We start from the raw sequence: 23,188 nt of genomic DNA, 5'->3' as shown, positions 1-23,188 counted from the left end.
ATGTTTAAATTCAGTTACTGTGGATTTACCAACCACGTCTGCTGGAAGTTTGTTCCAAGGATCTACTACTCTTTCAGTGAAATAATATTTCCTCATGTTGCTTTTGATCTTTCCCCCAACTAACTTTCCCCCAACTAACATTCATTCATTCATTCATTCATTCATTCATTCATTCATTCATTCATTCATTTATTGGATTTGTATGCCGCCCCTCTCCGTAGACTCGGGATGGCTAACAACAGTAATAAAAAACATCATATACTGTAAATCCAATACTAAAGCAACTAAAAACCCTTATTGTAAAAACCAAACATCCCTACAAACAAACATAACATGCATAAATTGTAAAGGCCTAGGGGGAAAGAATATCTCAGTTCCCCCATGCCTGACGGCAGAGGTGGGTTTTAAGGAACTTACGAAAGGTAAGGAGGGTGGGGGCAATTCTAATCTCCAGGGGGAGTTGGTTCCAGAGGGCCGTCACAGAGAAGGCTTTTCCCCTGGGCCCCGCCAAACTTTGCCCTTGGAGGGAAACGGAATGAGGACGCTCATCTCTAACCTTCCCCACAACGCCCGTCGATGATCTCCTGACCCCTAGCACTGCTCGGTCTCTTCCGCTGGCTTCCCACTACACGATCACGATAGTAACACCAACTTCCCCCACGGACATTTCCCACGAGAGCTACCTGTCTTGTAACCCTTACTTTCTGCATGACCCCCGTAATATTTAATATAATGACTTACCAGCGTTTCATTTTTCACCATTGCTTTTATCCATGCAAAATCAACATTTTTAAATAATACTGCCACAAACAAGCTGTTTGGAAAATATTCGTCTTGAGATAACGGAGCTCCTTCGGGGTAGGTCATTCTTAACGTCGTTTTCTTGCCAACGTCATCTGCGTAGCCCCACACAGGTGCGTTATTCAACCTGTCAAGCAAAACGAGCAAGGCAACAAATGAACATATAAGACTATTTTAAAAATTGCACGAATAACAGAAGAAGAGAGCTGGGAGGGGCCTTGGAGATCTTCTAGTCCAGTGATGGCCAACCCATGGAGCGGGTGCCACAGGTGGCACGTGGAGCTATATCTGCTGGCACACGAACCGTTGCCCTTGCTCAGCTCCAATGTGCTTGTGTGGGCTGGCCAGCTGATTTTTGGCTCACACAGAGGCTCTGGAGGGCACTGTTTGGCTTCGGAGTGCAAAAAACCCTAGCACAATGGGCAAACCGGAAGTGTGTTTTCTGAACTTCCGGTATACGCCGGGTATATGGGAGGCGCATGCTCCTCCTCGCTGCCTCAGAGCCCCTCTTTTTTAAGCCTTAAAGTTTTGGATTTTTTTAAATTCCCCTCCTCTCATCTTCTTCCTTCGGCAGCGACTGTCCTTCTCTTCTTCTTCCTCTTCCTCCCACCCAAATTCCGAACTTTTATTTCCTTCCTAATGGGTTTGCACGCATTATTTCCTTTTACATTGATGCCTATGGGAAAAATTGCTTCTACTTACAAACATTTCTGTTGTTCAAGATTTTTTTTGCCTGTAACTGGAAAAGGCAGGGAGAAGCCTTCATGGGGCTTCTCTAGGAATCTCCTGGGAGGAAGCAGGGCTGGAAAAGGCGGGGAAAAGCCTCTGTGGGGCCTCTCTAGGAATCTCCTGGGAGGGAACAGGACCAGAAAAGGTAGGGAGAAGCCTCTGTGGGGCCTCTCTAGGAATCTCCTGGGAGGAAACTGTAACCGTAAAAGGTGGGGAGAAGCCTCCGTGGGGCCTCTCTAGGAATCTCCTGGGAGGAAACAGGGCCGGAAAAGGCGGGGAGAAGCCTCCATGGGGCCTCTCTAGGAATCTCCTTGGAGGAAACAGGGCCTCCACCCTCCCTGTGGCTTCCCCAATCGCACACCTTATTTTCTTTTACATTGATTCCTATGGGCGAAATTGCTTCTTTTTAAGAATGTTTCTACTTAAGAACGTGGTCACGGAACAAATTAAGTTGGTAAGTAGAGGGACCACTGTATTTGATATTAGATATTAGAGTCAACCTTGAGCCTTCTGAGATTTGATCTGCCAAACTGCTGCAGTACTGCAGTAGCATTCTAACCACTGTACCACCGAAGCTCTCAAACAGGGGGTTGGACTAGAAGTCCTTCAAGTCCAACTCTCTCATTCCGTTAATGGACACTCTTTCAATGTGTGACCTTAGACAAAAATCAAGACACACCTTATGACAATATCAAAGTCATTCAGGATGGAGCCCAGCTTCAATCCACGTAACACGTTGCTGCTTCCCACAACAACGCAACGTTTACAGCTTTTCGATTTCAGGTCTGCCGGCAGATCGTATTCGGGTAGAAGGTGGACCAAGTCTCGCAGCTTCTCCAGAAACTTCTGAAACCCAAACGGGGGCTGATATTTAAAGAGATCGGAGTGGGGGTCGATATCTTCCGTTATAAAGGGAAGGAGATCCGCATCGTATTTGTGCGGAAACAGTTCGTTCATCTTAGTCTTGGCAAAAGACGGGCGACACTCGGCTTGCGAAATTCTCTCTGCGTGTTTCTGAGCTCTCTGGAACAGCAAAACGTATCAGCCGGTTATGAATACATATACAGTGATACCTCGTCTTACGAACCCCTCTACATATGAACTTTCCGTGATACGAACCCGGTGTTTAAGATTTTTTTGCCTCTTCTTCTGAACTATTTTCACCTTACGAACCTGAGCCACCGCTACTGGGATGACCCGCCTCTGGACTTCCGTTGCCAGCTGATGGGCTGGGATTTCCCTGAGTCTCCCCTCACTGGGAATCCCCACCTCCGGATTTCTGTTGTCAGCCGAAGCGCCCATTCTTGCATTGCTGGGATTCCCTGAGCCTCCTCTCGCTGGGATTTCCTTCATTTTTGCTGGCGCTGCTTTGAATCCCAGCGAGGGGAGCCTCAGGGAAATCCCAGCAATGCAAGAACGGGCACTTCGACTGGCAACGGAAATCTGAAGGTAGGGTTTCCCAGTGAGGGGAGGCTCAGGGAAATCTCAGCGCTTCAGCTGGTAATTGAGGTCCAGAGGTGGGGTTTCCCAGCGAGGGGAGGCTCAGGGGAATCCCAGCGGTTCGGCTGGCAATGGAAGTCCAGAGGTAGGGTTTCCCAGCGAGGGGAAGCTCAGGGAAATCCTAGCAATGCAAGAACGGGCGCTTCGGCTGGCAACGGAAATCCGGAGGTGGGGATTCCCAGCGAGGGGAGACTCAGGGAAATCCCAGCGGATTCCCAGTGGCGCAAGGCAAAAGGGGTGACTTTTAGGATGGAGTTGCACGCATTATTTGCTTTTACATTTATTCCTGTGGGGGAAAATTGCTTCGTTTTACGAACTTTTCTACTTACGAACCTGGTCATGGAACGAATTAAGTTCGTAAGACAAGGTATCACTGTATTATATGAAAAAACATATAGCCCCTCTCTGGTACAAAGCTGAAGGGATCAGATCCTGTGGCATAGGGGTCAATTTTCTGCCTTACAAGGCAGAAGCTGCAGAATCAAATCCCAGTAAGGGTATGGCTAGCTGATGAGGCCAGAAAAAAGGTCGAAATAGTGCTATCCTAGTCTCCCTTACTTTTAAAAATTCAGCCAAACATGTGATATATATATATTTATATATTTGCATGATAACAATGTGCAGTGGACACAACCCGGTGATGTGCCGTATAATTTTTTTCATCCGTTCTACTTTGATGTCCAGTCTTTAATGCAATTTGTTTAATATATAATTTTATTTATAATTTTTTCTTTAATGTGACATGTTAAGCAATGTGAGAAAATATTATTTTACTGAAAGAGAAGCAGATGCTTGGAACAAACGTCCAGCAGACGTGGTTGGTAAATCCACAGGGACTGAATCGAAACATGCCTGGCATAAACATAGATTTTATTTATTTATTTATTTATTGGATTTGTATGCTGTCCCTCTCCGCAGATCCATCCTAAGATAAAATACAGGAAATAGTATAAGGGCAGACTAGATGGACCAGGAGGTCTTTTTCTGACGTCAATCTTCTAGGTTTCTATGTTTCTATGTAACTTCCATAAGTGCGTAGTAAATAGTATATTCTGGGTGAATATACACTGCTCAAAAAAATAAAGGGAACACTTAAACAACACAATATAACTCCAGGTAAATCAAACTTCTGTGAAATCAAACTGTAGCAACACTGATGGACAATCAATTTCACCTGCTGTTGTGCACAGTCAACTTTGTACAGAACAAAGTATTCACTGAGAATATTTCATTCCTTCAGATCTACGATGGGTTCTTTGGGTGTTCCTTTATTTTTTTGAGTGGTATGTTTTGCACAGATTTCTGATAGTGATACTCCCATTTAGATATGCATAATCATACTTTTTTTTAAAAAAACTTCTAACATCTGTGGATACATACTTTTAGTAATCGTAATACATTTTATTATACAGTAGTACCTCTAGATACGAGTTTAATTTGTTCCAGAACCGAGCTCATATGTTGATTAACTCGCATCTGGAACGAATGCCTTTAGACTTTCTTTTTCCCCGCCGAGATAACCAGAAGCAAGTATTCTTGCGCCACCTAGTGGAAGCTCGGCTCGTATCCTGAATTTGAGCTCGGGTGTCGAACAGAAATTTCGCTCCTGTCGTGGCTCGTAACTTGGAATACTCGCATGTGGAAAAGCTCGTATCTAGAGGTACTACTGTATTTCAGGAACCATAATATTATTTTCCCAATTTCTACTTCTTTTTTTCAAACACTTATTAGAGTAATCGCCATATTAAAGAGCATTCTATGTCTATCCATCATCTCTTGCCCTTTTTTTAGAATTTCAACTGTTATTAACTTTTTGGCGAATCCGTCCTGCTTCTCCCCTGGTATCTTGTAACTCCTTTTGTCATTTGTGTTTGGTCTAAATATTTCCCCTCGGACACCATCTGGCTCTTGTTCCCCCATCGTTTTTAAAGAATCTTTCTCTTTATTCTGTTTTGAATTAGCACAATAAACGTACATCATCTCCATCCCACACCCCATGAAAAAAAATCCCTTCCATAAAAATAAAACATTGGGATTCTCCAGAATTACACTTGTTTTTCTTTTTACTGACAACATCTATTTTATTTTATTGTTTTTTAAAGAAGGCAACATTTTATAAAGCAGTTGGAAGGGAAGGGAAAGAAAATGAAGAGAAAGGGAAGGAGAAGGAAGGGAAAGAAGAGGAAAGGAATGGAAAGGAAAAGAAAAGGGAGGGAAGGAGAGGAGAGGGAAGGAGAGGGAAGGGAAGGAAGAGGAAAGGAATGGAAAGGAAAGGAAAAGAAAAGGAAGGGAAGGAGAGGGAAGGAAGGAAGAGGAAAGGAATGGAAAGGAGGAAGGGGAAAGGGAAGGGAAGGAAGAGAAAGAGAAGGAGGAAGGGAAGGGAAGGAAAAGGAAGGGAAGAGAAAGAAGAGGGAAAGGAATGGAAAGGAAAGGAAAAGAAAAGGGAGGGAAGGAGAGGGGAGGAGAGGGAAGGAGAGGGAAGGGAAGGAAGAGGAAAGGAATGGAAAGGAAAGGAAAAGAAAAGGAAGGGAAGGAGAGGGAAGGGAAGGAAGAGGAAAGGAATGGAAAGGAGGAAGGGAAAGGGAAGGGAAGGAAGAGGAAAGGGAAGGAGGAAGGGAAGGGAAGGAAAAGGAAGGGAAGAGAAAGAAGAGGAAAGGAATGGAAAGGAAAGGAAAAGAAAAGGGAGGGAAGGAGAGGGGAGGAGAGGGAAGGAGAGGGAAGGGAAGGAAGAGGAAAGGAATGGAAAGGAAAGGAAAAGAAAAGGAAGGGAAGGAGAGGGAAGGGAAGGGAAGGAAGAGGAAAGGAATGGAAAGGAGGAAAGGAAAGGGAAGGGAAGGAAGAGGAAAGGGAAGGAGGAAGGGAAGGGAAAGGAAGGAAGAGAAAGAAGAGGAAAGGAATGGAAAGGAAAGGAAAAGAAAAGGGAGGGAAGGAGAGGGGAGGAGAGGGAAGGAGAGGGAAGGGAAGGAAGAGGAAAGGAATGGAAAGGAAAGGAAAAGAAAAGGAAGGGAAGGAGAGGGAAAGGAAGGAAGAGGAAAGGAATGGAAAGGAGGAAGGGAAGGGAAAGGAAGGGAAGGAAGAGGAAAGGGAAGGAGGAAGGGAAGGAAAAGGAAGGGAAGGGAAAGAAGAGGAAAGGAAAGGAAGAGAAAGGAAAGGGAAGGGAAGGGAAGAGAGAGGAAGGGAAAGGAAAGGAAAGGAAAGGAAGAGGAAAGGATTGAGGAAAGGAAGAGGAAAGAAAAGGAAAGGAAAGAAAGAGAAAGAAAGGAAAAGGAAAGAAAGAAAAGAAAAGAAAAGAAGGAAAGGAAGGAAGGAAGAAGGAAGGAAAGGAAGAGGAAGGGAAGGGAGAGGGAAGGGAAGGGTGAGGAAAGGAAGAGGAAAGGAAAGGAAGGAAAGGAAGAAGAAAGGAAGAGGAAAGAAAAGGAAGAGGAAAGGAAAGGTATCATAAGCACTTTCTGCACCACTGCTTACTACTATCCTGCCACCCTTCGTTCAAACAGTGAACTGACCTGGACATGTTCAGGGTTGACCTCGTAAATTCTGGTTTCACATGTCTTGGCATTGTAGTTTGTCATAACCAGGTAAATGGAGTAAATAAAGCAAAGAGCAAACACAGCTACTACGATACACCTAAAAGGGTGAAAAAAAGGTGAGGTGTTTGTGGACGTATCATATCCCGAAATCTATTCCCCCCCCAAAATGCAGGATGCGCCTGCATACACACACACCCCTGCGACCTCCTGCATTTAGCCCAGCGGACTCAAAAGGGATGCAATCAAAAACGCAGATGAGTTTTTTACATGAGTGATTAATCTGACAAGAATAACTTCTAACCGGTCTTGGACTAGGTTCTCCCAAAGACTCCCAGGGATGTGGGTCCTAGTCAACTCAAGAGGTTGGGAGCAGAGTCCTATCAATGAGACAAGGACCAATCTCCAGGCAACTGAGAGTTCCAGTCTGGCCTTAGCCATAGAAACCCGGCTGGTGTCCAGGTTGCAGGAAACATCCAAATTTAAATCAGAGTCCAAGTCAAAGTACAGTGGTACCTCTACTTAAGAACTTAATTCGTTCCGTGACCAGGTTCTTAAGTAGAAACGTTCTTAAGTAGAAGCAATTTTTCCCATAGGAATCAATGTGAAAGCAAATAATGCGTGCAAACCCATTAGGAAAGAAATAAAAGCTCGGAATTTGGGTGGGAGGAGGAGGAAGAAGAGGAGGAGGAGAGTCGCTGCTGAAGGAACAAGGTGAGATGAGGGGAATTAAAAAAAATCCAAAACTTTAAGGCTTAAAAAAAAAGAGGGATTCTAAGGCAGGCCAGAGTGAACGGAGCGTTTCCCTTTCTCTGGGCACTGGCAGAGGTTCATAGAAACATAGAAGACTGACGGCAGAAAAAGACCTCATGGTCCATCTAGTCTGCCCTTATACTATTTCCTGTATTTTATCTTAGGATGGATCTATGTTTATCCCAGGCATGTTTAAATTCAGTTCCTGTGGAAGTTTGCTCCAAGGTTCATTCCCTCTCCAAGCGCCCAGAGAAAGGGAAATGCTTCGTTCGCTCTGGACTGCCAAAGCCTCCTTAAGTGCCGCCAAAAGGCTCCTCTGGCAGCCCAGAAAAGCCCAAGGTGGCCGGGATTAAAGGGGGAATGGCAGGAAACTGGCTGGGCCTTCATGCCACTCTCAAATTTCCTGGAAAATTTTTCCGGGCTTGGGTTCTTAAGTAGAAAATGGTTCTTAAGTTGAGGCAAAAAGTTTTTGAACACCCAGTTCTTATCTAGAAAAGTTCTTAAGTAGAGGCGTTCTTAAGTAGAGGTGCCACTGTACTTCTCAAAGTTACAATTTATTGCCAGAGCCATCCTGGCACCTATACTGGGGAACCCGAATCCAAGTTTCCCACCCAGTTGAAAGTCCACATGCCACAAATTTGTCATGCTGCCCATTCAGGTTGTGCCAGTGTGGCAACTTGGGCATCCTCCTCGATCCACATCTGACTTTAGAACACCATCTTTCGGCTGTGGCAAGGGGGGCGTTTGCCCAGGTTCGCCTGGTGCACCAGTTGTGGCCCTATTTGGATGGGGAGTCTCTACTCACAGTCCCTCATGCCCTCATCACTTCGAGGTTCGGCTACTGCTATGCTCTCTACATGGGGCGACCCTAGCCAATAAGGACACACAGATGTGGTCACATATCATGGACTACATTACCCAGAGTGCAACCCCCGACTACATTCCCCATACTGCAATTGCTTAAAGAGACAGAGCTCCTAATCCAAGATAAATATTAGAACAAATCTAATAATTTAAAAAACACTAAAAACCCCATTATTAAAAGCAAGCATACACACAAACATACCATGTATAAACTGTATAGGCCCGGGGGAGATGTCTCTGTTCCCCCATGCCTGATGGCAGAGATGGGTCTTAAGAACTTTACAAAAGGCAAGGAGGGTGGGGGCAGTTCTGATCTCCGGGGGGAGCTGGTTCCAGAGGATCGGGGCTGCCACAGAGAAGGTGTGACATGGGCATACCTTGGGAAGCCCATGATTGTTCTCGCAGCTGCATTCTGCACGATCTGAAGTTTCTGAACACTTTTCAAAGGTAGCCCCACATAGAGAGCATTACAGTAGTCGAACCTCGAGGTGATGAGGGCATGAGCGACTGTGAGCAATGACTCCCGGTCCAAATAGGGCCGCAACTGGTACACCAGGCGAACCTGGGCAAACGCCCCCCTCGCCACAGCTGAAAGGTGTTTCTCTAATGTGAGCTGTGGATCGAGGAGGACGCCCAAGTTGCGGACCCTCTCTGAGGGGGTCAATAATCCCCCCAACAGGGTAATAGATGAACAGATGGGATTGTCCCTGGGAGGCAGAACCCACAGCCACTCCGTCTTATCCGTATTGAGTTTGAGTCTGTTGACACCCATCCAGACCCCAACAGCCTCCAGGCACCGGCACATCACTTCCACTGCTTCGTTGTCTCTTGTCTATCAGCACAAGCTCGGTTTTATTTTAAAAAATAATGATTTTAAAGCAAATATTCCAAAGGGAAAGAGTGATTTTCATCCTCGCAGACAAAGAGACTTACTTGAAACTGTCTTTCAATCTCCAGACTTGGCTTTTCATCTTCTTGCATAACCGATATGGAACATGGTCCAAAATAACAGCAACTCTTTTCTGGGCTAAAAGCGGTATCATCCCTCAGCATTGCTGGCAAAGAAAGAGAGTTTTCTGTTACTATGGTTTATATTTAGCATTTCCAAGGGAATCCCAGGCCCAGGGAGTAAACAACGCAGCACAAAGGCATTAGCTAATTCCTGACTTATAACCATTTGTTACAACAGGCACAGAAAAAATGACTTAGGACCATTTTTCACACTTACAACCATTTGACCAAAGTTTCTGTTGCTAAACAAGATATTTGTTAAGGGAGTTTGTTTTTGGAGGTTTTAATATTATCTGTATACTGTGATACCTCGTCTTACGAACCCGTCGTCATACGAACTTTTCGAGACACGAACCCGGGGTTTATGATTTTTTTGCCTCTTCTTCCAAACTATTTTCACCGCTGCCACCGCTGGGATGCCCCGCCTCCGGACCTCCGTTGCCAGCCGAAGCACCCATTTTCGCGCTGGTGGGATTCCCCTGAGGCTCCCCTCCTTGGGAAACTCCACCGCCGGATTTTGCGATGCTGCAGGGGAATCCCAGCAGGGGAATCCCACCAGCGCAAAAACGGGAGCTTCGGCTTGCAACGGAAGTCCGGATGTGGGTTTTCCAGCAAGGGAAGCCTCAGCAAAACTGCAGTAGCTTTAATTATTGCATTCGTATCTGTATTGTTTTATTGTTGTGAGCCGCCCCGAGTCTTCAGAGAGGGGTGGCATAGAAATCTAATAAAATTAAACAACCAAGAAGAATCAGAATTTTATGATATCTGGCAGAAAGTATATACTTGGTGGGAAAGAAGGAAAAAGGGCGAAGTGTGTTGTTATATTATTTTGAATATTTGAATTTAGTAGTAGAATTATATTACATGGTAATTATTTACTAATATAAACATAATTTTTTCTTTCTTCTCTTAAAATTTCTTTTTCTTATATACATTTTTACAAACTTTGATATAGTTTTAGATTTATTATATTAAAACTGATATTTTCACTTTATATATTTATATACATTTTATAGATGAAATTTTTCCTTTATTATTATGATGATGAGCAGAGCAACTGTAGCTCCACTAAATGTTGTATGTTATGTTTGTTATGTTTGATTTTTGAAAAATTAATAAAATATTTTTTTTAAAAAAGAAATCTAATAAAAGTATTATTATTATTATTATTATTATTATTATTATTATTATTATTATTATTATTATTATTACATTCAGACTATAAGACACACCAAAATTTCCAGCCTCTTTTAGGAGAGGAAAGTCTTTTACTCTGAAAAATACAGTAGAATAAATTTCCCCAATCAAACTCCTGACCTGAATTTAGAATCTGTTGATTGGCTGCCCTTTATACCAGCAAAGCCAACGACACGAAGAAGAATGAAATAGGCTCAACGGAAAACAGGAAAGAGTTGCAGATTGATACAAACCACGTTCACGCAGACGTTAAGAAACAGTGACTTATCAATAAACTTCAATAACTCACTTCCTTTCCTTGAAGTGCTTCCGTCTCCGTTATTCTGCTATTGGGCTATGGATTCCACACAAAAAATAATGTGAAATTGAATTTTTTTTTTAGCCCTGCCTTTTAATGCAATGGTTAACAAAAGATTTCCTCTTATTCCGTAGCCATGGGGACAGAGAAACAAGTGAGCACGTGAATTATTAACATGCTGAGAAGCCGCAGGGCAGCAAATAACTTTTTTGTATTCAGATAGAAAAACAGAAATCCTGTTCAGTTAAAAAAAAATCTGGAAAGCATTTTACACCAAAATCAGCACATATCCGTGTGTCTCATTCTTCAAAACATAGCAGTTTAGAATAGAACAGAGTAGAACAGAATAGAACAAAATAGAACAGAATAGAATAGAATAGAATAGAATTCTTTATTGGCCGAGTGTGACTGGACACACAAGGAATTTGTCTTGGTGCATATGCTCTCAGTGGACATAAAAGAAAAATATAGATTTGTCAAGAATCATGTGGTGCAACACTTAACGATTGTCACAAGGGTCAAAACACCGCAGTTGTTGAATTAGCTTCTTCAGAACAAACGCAACTGGGATTAAACTCAACCACCACCATTGATCTTTGAGAAACGCATAAAATCTTCTCTCCAAGAACGTTAGAGATGAGGGTCCTCATTCCATTTTCCTCCAAGGGCGAAGTGTGCGCTGTAATGCGCTTCCTGAATGCAGAGGGCAGGAACACTGCTGCGATGGGGACCCAAGATTTGTGCGCAATGGGCGCCCAAGATTTTTCTCACCGAGTTTTGAATTGTTTTGGCTGAAGGAGAATGGGTATGGCGCCACTGACTTGATTGACCTTTGCTCTCTGGAGTAGGGTGATGAATTTCGTCTCCTGTCACTCTACAGTTGAAAAAAGCCTCGCCTTCAATCTTGAAACGGTCCAGAAATTCTCGGGCGGCGCTGACTCTATTTTTATTTATTTATTTATTTTGTCCAATACAAATTGAAAGTTAAGGAGAATAAAAACGTGTAGTAGTAAATATCAGGAAAGGGATAGAAGAAGAGATATGAGAATAGAATACATCAATGAAGAGTAGAGGAAGGATATATGGATGGGAGAAAAGATATATAAAATATAGGAGAGACAATTGGACAGGGGACGGAAGGCACACTAGTGCACTTATGCTCGCCCCTTACTGACCTCTAAGGAATCTGGAGAAGTCAACTGTGGAAAGTCTAGGGGGAAAATGTTGGGGGCTGACACTATGGAGTCTGGTAATGAGTTCCACGCTTCAACAACTCGATTGCTAAAGTCATATTTTTTACAGTCAAGTTTGGAGCGGTTGATATTAAGTTTGAACCTGTTGTGTGCTCTTGTGTTATTGCAGTTGAAGCTGAAGTAGTTGTTGACAGGCAGGATGTTGCAGCATATGATCTTGTGGGCAATACTTAGATCATGCTTAAGGCATCGTAGTTCTAAGCTTTCATGACCCAGGATTGTAAGTCTATTTTCGTAGGGTATTCTGTTTCAAGTGGTGGAGTGAAGGGCTCTTTTGGTGAAGTATCGTTGGAACTTTTCTAGGGTGTTGATGTCCGAAATTCGGTGTGGGTTCCAGACAGGTGAGCTGTATTCAAGGATGGGTCTGGCGAAAGTTTTGTAAGCTCTTGTGAGTAGTGTGAGATTGCCGGAGCAGAAGCTACGTAGGATCAGGTTGACAATTTTAGAAGCCTTTTTGGCCATATTGTTGCAGTGGGCTTTGGCATTTAGGTCATTTGATATTAGTATTCCAAGGTCTTTTATTGCGTGGGGGTTTTGTGAGATTTTGTTTATTTAGTTCGTATACGAGGTTCGGATTCTTTTTGCCGATGTGGAGAACAGAGCATTTGCTAGATGATATTTGAAGTTGCCAAGTGTTAGACCAATCTGAGACGAAGTCAAGGTCTTTTTGGAGAATAGTTGTGTTGTCTGTGGTATTGAAAAGTTTTACATCGTCGGCAAAAAGAACACAGTTGCTTATTATATGATCGCAGAGGTCATCAACTCTGTCGATGTTGTGAGCTTCAGTCAGCATCTTGGGCCCCCATCACAGCAGCATTCATGCCCTTCGCATTCTACATGGCATCAGACCAGAATACCTTCGGGACCGCCTTCTGCCACACGAATCCCAACGGCCGATTAGGTCCCAGAGTTGGCCTTCTCCAGGTCCTGTTGACTGAACAATGTTGTCTGGCAGGACCTAGGGGAACAGCCTTCTCTGTGGCGGCCCCAGCCCTCTGGAATCAACTCCCCCCAGAGATTAGAATCGCCCCCACCCTCCTTGCCTTTCGTAAATTGCTGAAAACCCACCTATGTTGCCAGGCATGGGGTAACTGATGTATCCCCTTGCTAATATGGTTTATGTATGGTATGATTGGGGTTTTGGTTATTTTAATGATAAGGGTTTTTAGTTTTTAAGTATTGGATTTGTTTACATTGTTCACTATTGTTGTGAGCTGCTCCGAGTCTTCAGAGAGGGGCGGCATACAAATCTAATAAATCATTATTATTATTCAGATAGCGTATGACAGCACGCACTTCACCCTTGGAGGGCAACCGAAGGAGGACGCTCATCTCTAACCTTCCCCACAACGCCAGTCGATGATCTACTGACCCCTGGCGCTGCTTGGTCTCTTCCGCTGGCTTCCCGCTACACAGTAGTAACACCAACTTCCCCCACAGACATAAAAGATGAGCAAAAAATATGGAGGAAGGAGAGAGGGGGAGGGAAGGTGAGAGAGAGAGAGAGAAAAGCTATTATATAAATTATATAAATATAAAATCAATAATGATCTCAGGACCCCATTATAAGTCTTAAAAATTGGGTGCTTAGGTCTGGATTATATATCTATATAACTTCAAACGCAGTAAATATCTATATATGTATCTTCATATATATAGGAGAGATATAATAGGAGGTAATAATAATAATAACAACAACAATGACAACAAGAAGAAGAAGACATTGGAAGGGATCTTGGAGGTCTTCTATTCCACCCCCCTGCTTAGGCAGGAAACCCTACACCACTTCATACAAATGGTTATCAAACTTCCAGTTTTGGAGCATTCAGGTTTGGAGGCAAGTTGTTCCATTGGTTATTTATTTGTTTATTATTTAGATTTGTATGCCGCCCCTCTCCGCAGACTCGGGGCGGCTCACAACAAAGTGAAACAATTTACAACAAATCTAAATTACAGTTTAAAAATATTTTTAAAACCCCATTTTCTAAACAAACATACATTCAGACATACCATTCATAAATTGTATATGCCCGGGGGAGATGTCTCAGTTCCCCCATGCCTGACGACAAAGATGGGTCTTAAGGAGCTTACAAAAGGCAAGGAGAGTAGGCGCAGTTCTAATCTCCGGGGGGAGTTGGTTCCAGAGGGTCGGGGCCGCCACAGAGAAGGCTCTTCCCCTGGGGCCCGCCAACCGACATTGTTTAGTTGACGGGACCCGGAGAAGGCCCACTCTGTGGGACCTAATCGGTCGCTGGGATTCGTGCGGCAGCAGGCGGTCTCGGAGATATTCTGGTCCGGTGCCATGAAGGGCTTTAAAGGTCATAACCAACACTTTGAATTGTGACCGGAAATTGATCGTCAACCAATGCAGACTGCGGAGTGTTGGTGAAACATGGGCATACCTAGGTTAATTGTTCTCACTGTCAAGAAATTGCTCCTTAGTTCTATGTTGCTTCTCTCCTTGATTAGTTTCCACCCATTGCTTCTTGTTCTACCCTCAGGTGCTTTGGAGAATAGCTTGACTCCCTCTTCCTTGTGGAAACCCCTGAGATATTGGAAGACAGCTATCATGTCTCCCCTGGTCATTCTTTTCATTAAACTAGCCATGCTCAGTTCTTCCAATATATGTTCCCCCCCCCCCCATCGAATCACCCTGGTATACCCAAATAAGGGGGGACACATACTGCTTCCTTGTTGCCTCTCGGCTACTCTAGGGGCCATATATCCTCGGCAGTTAAGGCAGCCGACAAACTATATTCTATATGTGTAACATATTTTGGCTGATAACGAAAAGGAAGGAAGACTAGTGTAGATCTATTTCAATAGATCTTGCAAAATATTACAAGATATTGCAAAATATATTTTGCAAGATATATTTTAATCTCCCTCCCTTTTCGTTATGTAGATAGGTGTATACTACTCTCCCTTTCTTTTTGATATCAGCAAACAGATTAGGTCCCACAGAGTGGGCCTTCTCCGGGTCCCGTCCACTAAACAATGTCATCACCCAATTGTTAAGGTTGGTGTATGGTTTGATTGGATTGTGTGATTATTTTATTATAAGGGTTTTAAACTGTATTTTTTTAATAATTGGATTTGTACACTGTTTATGTTGTTGTGAGCAGCCCCGAGTCTTTGGAGAGGGGCGGCATGCAAATCTAATAAATTATTATTATTATTATTATTATTATTATTATTATTATTATGTCAATACAACACAGCAAACGAGATCACTATGCTGGATTTTGTATTTCATCACCAGTCGGGCACTTCCCAAACACCTAGGACTGTGTGATGTAGCGGCGAATTATGTTTGCTGATCCCAGTAAAGTGGCCTTTTGCAATTGACCGATGGAGATTTTGTCAATTCTGATGGTTTTCAAATGTTCGCTGAGATCCTTTGACACTGCACCCAGCATGCCAAGTACCACTGGGGCCACTTTCACTGACTTATGCCAGAGTCGTTGCAGCTCGATTTTTAGATCTTCGTATTTCACTAATTTCTCTAGCTGCTTCTCCTCAATTCTGCTGTCTCCTGGGATTGCGATGACGATGATCCATACTTTCTTTTTCTCCACAATCAGGATGTCTGGTGTGTTATGCTTCAGAATTCGGTCCGTCTGAAGTCGGAAGTCCCACAGTAATTTTGCTTGACATTTTCGACCACTTTTTCGGACTTATGATCCCACCAGTTCTTTGCCACTGGTAAATGGTAGTTGTGGCCATAGTTCCCTCTAAGCTGAGCAGTGAGCAATCGCTCACTTAAAAATCATCATCAACTCAGAGTTTTCCAAACCCACCCAGAAGCCGAGAGGGAAAGAGTGAGAGGGAAGGAGAGAGAGAGGAAGAGAAGAAGAGAGAGAAACAGATAGAAAAAAGAGAGGAAGGAAAAGAAAAAGAAAAAGAATGGGAGTAAGGAAGAGAGAAAGAAAATCAAAATCTAGTTTGAAACTAGCTCAACTATTTAAGTGGCATTTTGATATTGATAGAGTTGCCCTATTATGAGCTCACTGTTATAGACACACAGTACAGTATTTTATTTTGAAATTCTCTGAGGCAAAACAGGGTGGGGTTTTTATTTGTTTGTTTGTTTGTTTGTTTATTTATTTATTTATTATTTCTGTGCTGCCCAGTCCCAAAGGGACTGCCGCTCAGACACTATACTTTTCCGCCCACCCCCCCAAAAAATTAGAGGGAACACTGGTTGTGGCACAAGTTATCTGTGACACAGCATCGTGTCTGTGCTTGTAGTCAGTCTGTGCGATCTTTTTGCAGCAGCTGAGTATGTGATCGATTGTTTCATCTGTTTCTTTACAGTCTGCACTTTGGATCGTCTGTTGATTTTTCAATTCTGGCTTTGACAGCATTTGTTCTAATGGCCTGTTCTTGTCCCACCAGTATTAGTCCTTCTGTCTCCTTTTTGAGTGTTCCACTTGTAAGCCATGACCAGGTCTTTTCTTTATCCCCTTTGCCTTCAATCGTCTCCAAGAACTGGCCATGCAATGCTTTGTTCCGCCAACTGTCCATACGACATTGAGTTACAGTTTTTCTGTACTGGTCCTTAGTTTGCTTCACCTTGAGAAGCTTCCTATTGTTGACCTCCATCAACGCTGACTCTTTGCTCTCCGTCACATAGTCAGCTAATGCATGCTTCTATTATTAATATTAATAATAATAATAATTGTTATTATTATTATTACTATTAATTATTAATTATTATTATTATTATACCTACATACATACATATATACTGTATATATATATTATTATCCTAAAAATGTGAGTTTCAGATGAAGTTATAGAAGAAACGATAAGCATCAGGATATGCAGAAATTTTTTAAAAATTCATTAGTTCCCTGCTAACAAAACCCACTCTGACAACGTTAGCAGGGGAGCTAATGAAAGCTTAGTATTTTAAACATTTTTTTAAAGTTCCAGAGACCTTAGTTAACAACATCAGAATGAGTTCATAAAAGGTAAGCGGAATTGCAGATTTTTGAAAAACCAAATGCTCTCGCTACACACCATTGCACATTTTGACTGAATCTATTACGAAATAACATAGCAGCGCTCAAAATAATACACCCAAAATGTCAGAAAAGTTTGGGACATTCCCAACCATTCTGGAAAAAAAATATTGCAGAAAACAGGGCCTGGCGAAAGAGTGATTAATGTCTTCATGTAACCCATCGATTCTACAAAATTCTGAAGTGTCTGAATTTTTTTTCTTATCGGTGTGATAAAATATCTTCCATAATTATCTGCCATCTTGGGTGAAAAAAATTAAGACTTTCTACAAATAAATTTCTCAGAAATCCATAGGAACCAAACAGCAACTGCTGTCTTGCTAAATCAATTATTAAGCCAAAGGAGTCTTGTGAAAAAATACAGAGGCAAAAAAAACCCAACGGTTCCTAAACACTGTTTCAACTCCAACTTCCTGTTTGCCAAGGCCGCAACAACAACATACAACTCAAGTTTTTGTTGCCCAAGTTTTGCCCACATTTTTCAGGATGCAAATTAGCAAGAAAACATCTCAAGAAGCTTGCTAACTGAAATCAACACCATACTTGGGTTTATTCAAACCGTCTCTCCATGTTTTGCACAACAGTTGTACAATTGCTGTGGCAACATTTTGGTGTATAGCTGCATGGATCAGCCAAATAGAAAATGGCCTTTACAGTATATTCCACAAATTTTAATTTATGGAATGGAATGGAATGGAATATGGGATGGGAGAAGTAAGAGAAAAGTGAAGAATAGAATAGAATGGAACGGAACAGAATGTAGAATAGAATATAAAGTAGAAAATAGAATAGAATATAGAAAATAGAGTTTGATTTAATCAAACTGAAGTTTGAATCAAACTTTAGTTTGATTGTTGAACAAATGATACTAATGCTTTTTTTTCTTTTTAATTAGAATTTTAAAGACTGTTTTTTAATGTATTAATTTGATTGCTATTATTCTTGTTTTTCTGCATATCCTGTGAGCCGCCCCGAGTCCTTGGAGAGGGGTGGCATACAAATCCAATTAAATAAAATAAATAAATTAAATAAATAGAATAGAGTGTAGAAAATACAATAGAATCGAAAATAGAACAGAATAGAACAGATGTAGAAAATAGAATAGAATAGAATAATAGAATAGGATAGATACTGCGTTCTATTCTAAAATTAAAATTCATTTCAATGTTTACTTAATGGCTTAATTTTATATTTTCCAGCTGCTTTGGGAGCAAAAGGTTCTTCTCTACAAAACCTTCACGATTGTCTGGAAAAACACACTTAGCAAATCCTACACACACACAAACACACTCACTCCAGCCTTAGGACAAAAACCCTTCAGGGATAAACCACAGACACCCATCCACCCCCTTCCCCAAGGACTACAAAGCCTACACTCCCCGGCCAACCCATCCCTGGAATCCCAGCCTTCTTCCAAAGCAGTGAAAAGGGGCCGATGGAGAGTCTCTCTCTAGGGAGGTAGAAGGAGATTTCTTGTCATTTGAGTTGTAAAGATACTATTGGAAGGGGAAAAAAAGAATAGTAAAGAAATATGTAAGTTATACAAACAGTATACAAACAGTATAACTTACATTATTTGAGTCCAAAAAGAGTTAGGCAGGTCACAAATCTAATTGCATTAAACTAAATGAATGTAAATCTTCGATATGAATTGGTGTAAGAGAACCCTAGAGGTTACACAGTATAGTTGTTAGTGAGTTTGTTTGTTTCTGTTTTTTCTTGTGTATTTTTTAAAAATGTAAATTAATAAAAAATATTTTTAAAATAAAATAAAGAAGGAGATGGGAGATAGATGGAATGAAGGAAAGGAGACTAATGAAACAGGAGATTGACTTTAGTTCGATTGACTAAAAATGTATCAAAATGTTTGACATTTGAAGGTATGCCCATTGACAAGACGGAAATGGTGGAGAAATTTTTAAAAAAAAATTACAGAGGAAAAAAAGAGGTCAATTGAGTCCTTCTATAAGGAGGTAGAAGGAGATTTGTTGTGATTGAGTTGTAAAGAAAAGATACTATGGGGGGGAGAATCGTAGAGAAATATGTAAGTTATACAAATCATATAAATGTAAATCTTCGATATGAATTGGTGTAAGAGAACTCTGGGGGTTACACTGTATAGTTGTTAGTGTGTTTGTTTCTGTATTTTTGTGTATTTAAAAAAAATGTTAATAATCTAATAAAAATATTTTTTAAATAAAATAAAGGAGGAGATGGAGATAGAAGGAGGGAAGTGTGGTGGAATGAAGGAAAAGAGACCGATAAATGTATAAAATAAGATCTTGATTTTTGATTGACTAAAATGAATCAATATGTACATTATTGGCCTTTTAAGGTATACAGGTTGACATAAGGATGGAAATTGCGGGGAATTTTATTTTAATTGCAATTGTTTTTTAATTTTTTTAAAGAGGCCAATAGAGTCGTGTGCATTGGGCAGGGGACTCAAATCAAACCCACCCCCCCACCCCATTCTAAAAACCTCCAGAGAAAGTCATCCACACACCAAATTGCTTCCAAAAATTGTGCCTTACACCAAATTGCTTTTTGTATGTGTGGTACAAGGCGCAATTTTTGCAAGGCACAATTTTTGCAAGGTCTTCATTATTTATTTTTGAAAAAAATTCCCCACAATTTCCATCTTTATGTCATAATATATAGTGGTTCCTCTACCTAAGTACGCCTCTACTTAAGAACTTTTCTAGATAAGAACTGGGGTTTTTTGCCTCTTCTTAAGAACCATTTTCCACTTAAGGACTCAAGCCCAGAAAAATTTCCAAGGAAATTTGAGAGCGGCACGAAGGCCTGGCCAGTTTCCAGCCATTCTCCCTTTAATCCCGGCCATCTGGGGCTTTTCTGGGCTGCCAGAGGAGCCTTTCGGTGGCGCTTAAGGAGGCTTTGGCAGTGCAGAGCAAACGGAGCATTTTCCTTTCTCTGGGCGCTTGGAGAGAAAATAAACCACTTCACTGTGGTGACTCCCTCACGCTGCTTCACATACACCCGGCGTGAGATTGTCTCCCGGAGCGTCTGGAAAGGCAAAAGGGGGTGTGTGCCCTGGCTGGATCAACCCAGCTTCAGCCAAACTGAGGAGTCACCAGTGAAGGAAAGGCAACAGCTACAAAGCGAGTGAGCGAGAGGAGAGGGCAGCCCTTCAGCATGGGAAGGAAGAGGAAGCAGATAGCAGCAGCAGCCACCTTTTGGTCAAAGGAGCGGGAGGTTCCCCCTCTCACCCACCTAGATTTCTCTCTGGCGCAGTGTCTGGAAGGCAGCCTCACACCGGGTGTATGGGAGGCACATGATCCTCCTCACCGCATCAGAGTCCCTCTTCTTTTTTTTTATAGCCTTAAAGTTTTGGATTTTTTTGATTCCCCTCACCTCAACCTTCTTCCTTTGGCAACGACTGTCCCCCTCCTCCTCTTCTTCTTCCTCCTCCTCCTCCCACCCAAATTCCAAGCTTTTATTTCTTTGCTCATGGGTTTGCACGCATGACAGTGGTCCGCAGGGGATACATTCCAAGACTGCCCGCGAAAGTCAAATTTCCGCAAAGTAGAGACGCTCCCTTCCTTCCTTCCTTCCTTCCTTCCTTCCTCCCCCTCCCTCCTCCATTCCTGGTTTTACTTACCCCCAGAATCCGCAGGAGCAATGGGGCAGCAAGCTGGGGGCTTTGTGGCGCTCGCTGCCTGTGCTTGGGGTCAAGGCAGGGGAAGGGAAAGCTCAAGGCAAGATGGATCCAGGCCAGGACTCAGCCGCAATTCCGGGCCGGTCAGCTTAGGTGGGTGGGGGAAGAAGAGGTGGTGGCGGCAGTAAGGCTTGGCTTCAAGTGGAGCGTACAAATGCTCTGAGAATTTTATCAGGATCGGGAGGCTGGGGCGGAAGCGGAGCTTTTATTTAAAGAAGCAGGACAGATGGAGGAGAGTTAGGACGTACAATACTGTACATCGGGTGGCCACGGGAAAACCTGTGGTGTTCAAAAAAAACCTCACGGAGTATTTTTTAAATTAATATTTTTTTGAAAACCCATGGTATAGATTTTCGCGAAAGTTGGACCTGGAAAAGTCATAAGAACATAAGAACCTAAGAAGAGCCCTGCTGAATCAGGCCAAGGACCATCGAGTCCAGCATTCTGTGTCCCACAGGGGCTCACCAATTGTCCATGGGGATCTGGAGCAGAAAGAGAAGGCAAGACCCTCCCTTTCCCTTGACCCCCAACAAATGGGACCCAAGGGAACCCTGCGTGCCTCAATAACCACCTATGATACACTTGGCCTCCATGAATCTGTCTAATCCTGCCTTGAAGCTCTCCAGGCTGACAGCTGTCACAACCTCTTCTGGAAGGGAATCCCATCAACCAAGGACCCTCTGGATGAAGAAATATCTCCCTTCATTTGTCCTCACTTTCTTACCTATGAGTTTTAGGGAGGGCCCCCTCATATTGTGTGAGAGAGAAAAGGATTTTTCTCTATCCACCTTTTCTATCTCATGCAGGATTTTATACCCTTCGATCAAGTCCCCCCTTCAACGTCGTCTTTCAAGGCTGAAGAGACCAAGGCGTTGCAACCTGGTTTCATAAGGGAGGGGCTCCATTCCCTTGGTCATCCTTCTTCTTGTAGTCAAGGGACCACTGTATTTGCTTTTACACTGATTCCTATGGGAAAAATTGCTTCTTCTTACAAACCTTTTTACTTAAGAACCTGGTCACGGAACAAATTAAGTTCTTCAGTAGAGGTACTCCCTCTCAGTGGCTACTTCACCTTTAACAACAACAACACAAGAGCGCGTAATAGATACAAACTGAATGTAAATCGCTCCAAACTTGACTGCAGAAAATACGATTTCAGTGGTCACTGCCTGGAACTCATGACCTGACTCTGTTGTTGCTTCCCCCAACCCCATAATCTTCAACCTTACATTATCTACAATCGACCTCTCCCCCTTTTCTAAGAGGTCTGTAAGGAGCGTACAAAAGTGCACTTTTTTGCCTAATGTCCCTGTCCTACTGTCCTTTCTATTAATATGTTCTACTTATGTTATGTTATGTTAATACATACTATAATACTATACTTGTTTGACAAATAAATAAATAATAAATAATAATAATAATAAAATAAAAATAATAATTTTAAAATGTCAATAATGTACGTATTGACCATCCACGCAATTTTTGCAAGCCATAATTTTTGCAAGGTCTCCTTTTTATTTTTAAAAATTGTAATTTTTTTTTATGTAATTTTTTTAAAATTCCCCCACAAGTTCCATCTTTAGGTCAACATATATCCCTTAGAAGGTCAACATACATATTATCCACCTGCGCAAGACTTTTGCGAACCGGAGTGGGGGATCCTCTCCTTGCCCCTTTTGCAAAAAAAAAAAAGGATTTCCAGCCCCCACCCACGCAAGTTTTGTAAAAAAAACTGGCCAAGATTAGACTATAGAGTGGGAGGGGACCCTTGAAGGTCATCAAGTCCAACCTAACACCCCCCCTCCGGCCCCCGCTGCAATTCCCCCCTCCCTCCCAAAAAGGGGAGCTGCCTGCAAACCTCCGATCCACAGAAGGCTCCGCAACTCTTGGCCAGCGCAGCGCAGGAGGGATCCAATGCTATGGATCCCGCGCAAGATGCACGCAGCGAACCCCCGTCCCGGAAACAGCCCCCCCAGCTCCTCTCCCTCCCGTTGGTTTAGGAGACGCCCCCCTTCCTTTCTCCCACCTGCGCATCAGCCCGCGGCAGGCTGCGACTTCATCGGTTTGATCCCAAGGCAGAGGCACCGTGCTTTGCAGCCCGAGCAGCGCAAGGACCTTGACGGACGTGCGGCTCCGGCCAATGGCCAGCCGTGAAAGGGCGGGAGACGGGGCGGGGGCCCGTCTGGATCGCAGACTTAGAGAAGATACAGAGTAGCTCTCCGCTTCCTCTTCCTTTCAAAAAGAAACAGGCTCCGTTTGGTTTTAAAGCTCCGGCTGCAATGCCTCGTGTGGACGCCGGGGGCGGCCGTGAGATATACGGAGCCCCGCCTCGCTCAGTGGGGCCACCTGGTGGCGTCAGGGTTTTTTTCCCCTTCTTTTTTTCAAAAAGGTTGTTACATAAATCCGCATACCTTCAAATGTTACAGTATTGCAGTAAATACACACTTGTATATTTTAATCAATCATTCCTATATTCTTTAGAGAGAGAGAGAGAAAGAGAGATTGGGATGGAATGGAATAGAATAGAATTCTGTGTACCTCATAATTCCTGA

The 23,188-nt window shown here is 42.7% G+C and overlaps 1 protein-coding gene across 9 annotated transcripts in view; it reads right to left on the bottom strand.

Annotated features, from left to right (window-relative positions):
• The window catches only part of ST3GAL5 (ST3 beta-galactoside alpha-2,3-sialyltransferase 5), a 28,297-nt gene extending 5,380 nt beyond the window's left edge, over positions 1-22,917 (bottom strand). For 2 of the 9 annotated variants that reach the window (XM_070751421.1, XM_070751422.1), the window contains exons 1-5: positions 22,663-22,917; positions 9,105-9,226; positions 6,534-6,654; positions 2,210-2,553; positions 742-928 (exon numbers count right to left, since the gene is read on the bottom strand). In XM_070751421.1, coding sequence (XP_070607522.1) covers positions 742-928; positions 2,210-2,553; positions 6,534-6,654; positions 9,105-9,214 — 762 coding nt within the window. In that variant the 5' untranslated portion in view covers positions 9,215-9,226; positions 22,663-22,917. Of the gene's footprint in view, positions 1-741; positions 929-2,209; positions 2,554-6,533; positions 6,655-9,104; positions 9,227-10,668; positions 10,814-21,632; positions 21,709-22,494; positions 22,591-22,662 lie in introns of those variants that run through there. The other 7 variants (XM_070751426.1, XM_070751424.1, XM_070751419.1 and 4 more) reach the window with 7 other exon arrangements.
• Between the last annotated feature and the right edge of the window lie 271 nt (positions 22,918-23,188).

Source organism: Erythrolamprus reginae, chromosome 4, assembly GCF_031021105.1.
Source record: "Erythrolamprus reginae isolate rEryReg1 chromosome 4, rEryReg1.hap1, whole genome shotgun sequence".
NCBI lineage: Eukaryota > Metazoa > Chordata > Lepidosauria > Squamata > Dipsadidae > Erythrolamprus > Erythrolamprus reginae.
This window is presented reverse-complemented; position numbering and strand designations above follow the sequence as displayed.